Below are 4,030 nucleotides of genomic sequence, written 5' to 3'. Positions count from 1 at the left end.
AATTAATTATCATGTGAGTTGTGAATTTGCTGGGCACATTACCAGTTGGTTCACACTTTATTTGCTGACATCATTTCTGATCTGCCCATGAAGGTATACAGAAGCCACCTATAAAAAATGTATACACAAGAAGAAGAAGCCGGAAGCAAAAAGAATCAACTGAAGCATCCACTTTGTTTGCGGATATCAGTTCTAACAGTGCCCATGAAAGTATACAGAAGCCACCTATAAAAATTGTGTACGAGAGAAAAAGATATCCCAAGGAAAAAGGATCCACAGAGCAGCAAGCTGCTTCAGAGGAAGCGAATAATGGAATAAACCCAGGGAGCAGCAGTAACACCACAAGGGTTGTAACCTCAACATGCAATTTGTTGGATTCAAAAAGTTCGTTAGAAAAGGAACATGAAAAAGAAATGAAAATGGCAGAAACAGGTCTACTGGGGAAAGGGCTAAAGTCAACTGAAGAATCCGGAGATGGAGAGAAAAAACACAGCAAAGTAAGGACCAGTACAACCTACTATACGAGAAAAAAAACAGCACCAGAGACTCTGAGAGCTGAAGGAGGACAACCTATCAGCGGAAGTTCAGAGTGCATGATTAGAATATCAGAGACAGAAGGTGATACAGAATTCTATGTGCATAAAATTGTTATAATTGTACATATACCTTCAAACCTGTTGTCTGTCACAATTTAGAAGGAAAATGCCTAAATAGCACTAGATTACCAGTCTCTGTAGAAAATGAAAAACAAAGTGATTTTCAAGTACAACTGTACACGTGACACAATTGGGAATATAGGAATAGGCAACAGGTGGACTATAGAGTGCAGTGCAAGATGACAGCCTTACTAATTGTGGCGGGTTGTGTCTACATGAACATTAGAGAAATATCTTACATTATTGCTTTACAAAAAATGCTAACTAGGAAGGAAAGAAGTTTTAAACGCAACTAGGGAGATGTCCATTTGTTGCTGTGTGTATGGAAATATTAGTTCTGCTCATAAAAGTACTGCTATTGTTTTTCTAAATGCCAAGTGAAAAAACGGCAGTTTAAATTAGTACTGGAGTTATGTGGAGAACCATAACTTCTTTACTAATTTGTGGAAGGAACATACCCTGATGGATAAAGTACACATTTAGAAATTATAGGAGTTTTGATTATTAACTGATTTGTATTCCTCAAGTGCTTCCAGCAAACTGTACTTCGGTGTACCATAAGAAAATCATTTTATATATTGATTAATCGGTTTCAAATCGACTGCAGCGATGCCTTTTGCTAACATTGATTTTGATGTGGTTGCTGACAAGTCAAATAGGGGTTTAGTTCCAATCCTTTTACTGTTAAACTTTGACAATGTTTCTGAGGGAACAGGGTAACCGCCCTGCTTTATCAAAGTTTTTGGTTAGAAAATATTCTGCTAGTATGTGATTTTGTTTTCATCGTCTTTGAAGGTGTTGCCGTGCCTGGAACGGCACCAGAAGGAGCCCAGTTTGATGGAAAACAACATGTTTCTATGATGACCACACGGTATGTGATCGATATTTTGCTTCTGTCCATTTGTTTCTCTTCCTGTCTATGTCAGGGTTATGGACCTTATGGTCTACATATTTCGTTATATCTATGGATAGTTGACTACTTCCAACATGGCATGATATAGGCCAACTCAAATTTGTGAGGAATTCAACACATACAATGAGATCTACGACAGTTTCACTAAAATGGGCCTTCGAGAAAATCTGCTGAAGGGAATATATGCATATGGTAATTCCTACTTTATCTGTTACCATGTTGAGATGCCACCTAACACTTATTGCTTGATTCAACATGTATTATGGTGAAGTCATCATGCATTTTTTTTGAAGGTCTGGAGAAGCCTTCTGCCGTGCATCAACGAGGGATCGTCCCGTTGTGTAAGGGTCTGGATGTTATTCAGCAGTCGCTGTATGGAACAACTGTGACACTTGCCTGTGGAGTTCTGCAGCGACTCGATTATGGATCTGCGGAATGCCAAGCGTTGGTCCTTGTACCAACACGTGACTTAGCACAGGAGACTGAGAAAGTTATTGGATCACTTGGTCAGTGGCTAGGTGTCAAAGCTCTTGCTTGTTTTGGAGGAACTAGTGTTCGTGGGGACAAGCAATTTTTGTCAAGCAGCGTTCAAGTCATCGTCGCTACGCCTGGTCGTGTTCTTGACATGCTGAGAAGGCGAGCACTCTGTCCAGATAACATTAGAATGTTTGTCTTGGATGAAGCAGATGAAATTCTCACAGGAGGTTTGAAGGACCAGGTTGGTTTTCCATCCTCCTACCAGCTCAGCTGTATAGTAATCACAACGGATGCGCATTGCCAAACATCACATGCCCTAATCATCCGTGTTCTATTTAATTCGAAACTCTAAATATATATCTTGTTAAGCTCATGTGATTCTATGGTGGCCTCTAATTTTTGTAACATATGACCATCCATCTTTCTTGCAGATCTATGATATTATCCAGCTTCTCCCAAGCAAAATCCAGTTTGGAGTATTCTGTACCACCATGTCCCATGAAGCTCTCGAGCTTTGCCAGAAGTGCATGCATGAGCCTATGAAGGTCATTGTGCCGAAAGATGAAGAACTTAAGGGTATTAGCTATAAGCAGTTCTATGTTAAAGTTGAGAAGGAAGAATCGAAGTTTGATGAATTGTGTGACCTTTTTCGCACCATGGCGGTCACACAATGCATCATCTTTGTGAACGCACGTCGGAAGGTCAAGTCACTGGCCGAGAAGATGAGAGGCAGGGATTACACTGTGTCAACAAGCCACGGTGGTATGGACCAGCAGGCAAGAGAAGTTGCCATCCAGGATCTTAGTTCTGGATCCTCTCGTGTCCTCGTTACCACTGACCTTCGTGGCGCTGACGCGTTGGAGGTCCCTGTGGTCATCAACTATGATCTGCCGACACAACCTGTGCAATACCTTCGTCATGTGCGACGAAGCGGACAGCCCAGAGGGAAGGGTGTCGCCATCAGCTTTGTTACTCGCGCTGATGACCGTGTTCTGTCCGACATCCAAAGGTTCTGCAACGCTCCGGTAGCGGAGCTACCCTCAAGCACCGCAGACCTCCAGTGAGCAGTACCCTAGTTGGTTATAGTGTGGAGATGGGTGCGGCTAGATTTTTGCTCGCTTTTCCTGAGAGCTGCACATCATGTGCATTTTGTTGAATCTGGGATGCTGTTATGTTGTGCGGATGGGTAGCTAGACTGCTGCATTTTGTCTTGTCTTATGGGATTATAACTTGTTCAGTTATGTTACTGTCATTGCAGTTTGATACTTGAATGTGGTGCATATCAGTTGCTTGAAATGTTTTGTTTGCTCATCGGTTGTTTATTCTTGCCATACTGTGGATTGCTAGAGCACAAATGCTGCTAGTGAGCAGCATATAATACAAACAGGTTACGGAATCTTTCAAGCCAGATCAAATAATTCAGGCCAGGCTTTGGATTGGACTTGGACTTGGAACCAGGCTGCGAAGCAAGTTGCTTTTGGATGTGAATGTGTAGGTCACTTGTGAGATCAAAAAGAAGTTCTTACGCTGAAATGAATGTGTTGGGAGCACTCGGTTATTTGTTTTTGAAGTTCTTACGCTGAAATGAATGTGTTGGGAGCACTCGGTTATTTGTTTTTTGTTAACTATAAACTCGTGAGAAGCCAGCAGATTAATTAAGAGAAATAGATGATTAAGGTGACCATGGTCCATATGGCAAAGGCCGATAGTAATAACGAGCTGGAAGCACAGCACGGCTCCCACGCTTGCTCCAATCTTGTTCCTCGAAGGTCTCTTGCCATCTCCATGGCCGCTCCTTCATGATCGCGGCTGCCTCTGCTTCATCATAGTCAAAGGGGTCCAAAGAGTTCAAAGCTAACTGCTTCATCGTCTCCATCACCATAATATGGAGATCAAGCCCCACAGTGCGGAGATGGGAGTTGAAATCACTAGAGACGAGGTCCAGATTGTGGCTTCCAACAAAACAGTCCGCGAGGCTGGATGC

General features: G+C 42.4%; 1 protein-coding gene across 2 annotated transcripts; it reads left to right on the top strand.

Annotated features, from left to right (window-relative positions):
• Window positions 1–216: 216 nt before the first annotated feature.
• Window positions 217–3,252, top strand: LOC124686873 (eukaryotic initiation factor 4A-like). 2 transcript variants are annotated; one of them, XM_047220760.1, is made up of 5 exons: window positions 217–618; window positions 1,452–1,527; window positions 1,658–1,761; window positions 1,863–2,287; window positions 2,478–3,252. In XM_047220760.1, the coding sequence occupies exons 1-5, from the start codon at window positions 414–416 to the stop codon at window positions 3,108–3,110; spliced, it is 1,443 nt and encodes a 480-aa protein (XP_047076716.1). In that variant the 5' UTR covers window positions 217–413; the 3' UTR covers window positions 3,111–3,252. The 2 variants fall into 2 exon arrangements, with proteins under 2 accessions (XP_047076716.1, XP_047076718.1); XM_047220762.1 differs by lacking the exon at window positions 217–618 and adding an exon at window positions 1,216–1,372.
• The last annotated feature ends 778 nt before the right edge of the window (window positions 3,253–4,030 follow it).

This window comes from Lolium rigidum, chromosome 2 (assembly GCF_022539505.1).
Source record: "Lolium rigidum isolate FL_2022 chromosome 2, APGP_CSIRO_Lrig_0.1, whole genome shotgun sequence".
Lineage (NCBI taxonomy): Eukaryota > Viridiplantae > Streptophyta > Magnoliopsida > Poales > Poaceae > Lolium > Lolium rigidum.
The sequence above is the reverse complement of the archived record's forward strand: the minus strand, read 5'-3'. Positions and strand labels throughout refer to the sequence as shown.

Excerpts from the sequence above, each read along its gene's own strand:
- LOC124686873 (XM_047220760.1), top strand. The coding sequence starts at position 414 with ATGAAAATGGCAGAAACAGGTCTACTGGGGAAAGGGCTAAAGTCAACT. Across the intron at positions 1,762-1,862 it reads GAAGGGAATATATGCATATG|GTCTGGAGAAGCCTTCTGCC; the intron begins GTAATTCCTACT and ends TTTTTTTTGAAG. Across the intron at positions 2,288-2,477 it reads CAGGAGGTTTGAAGGACCAG|ATCTATGATATTATCCAGCT; the intron begins GTTGGTTTTCCA and ends TCTTTCTTGCAG.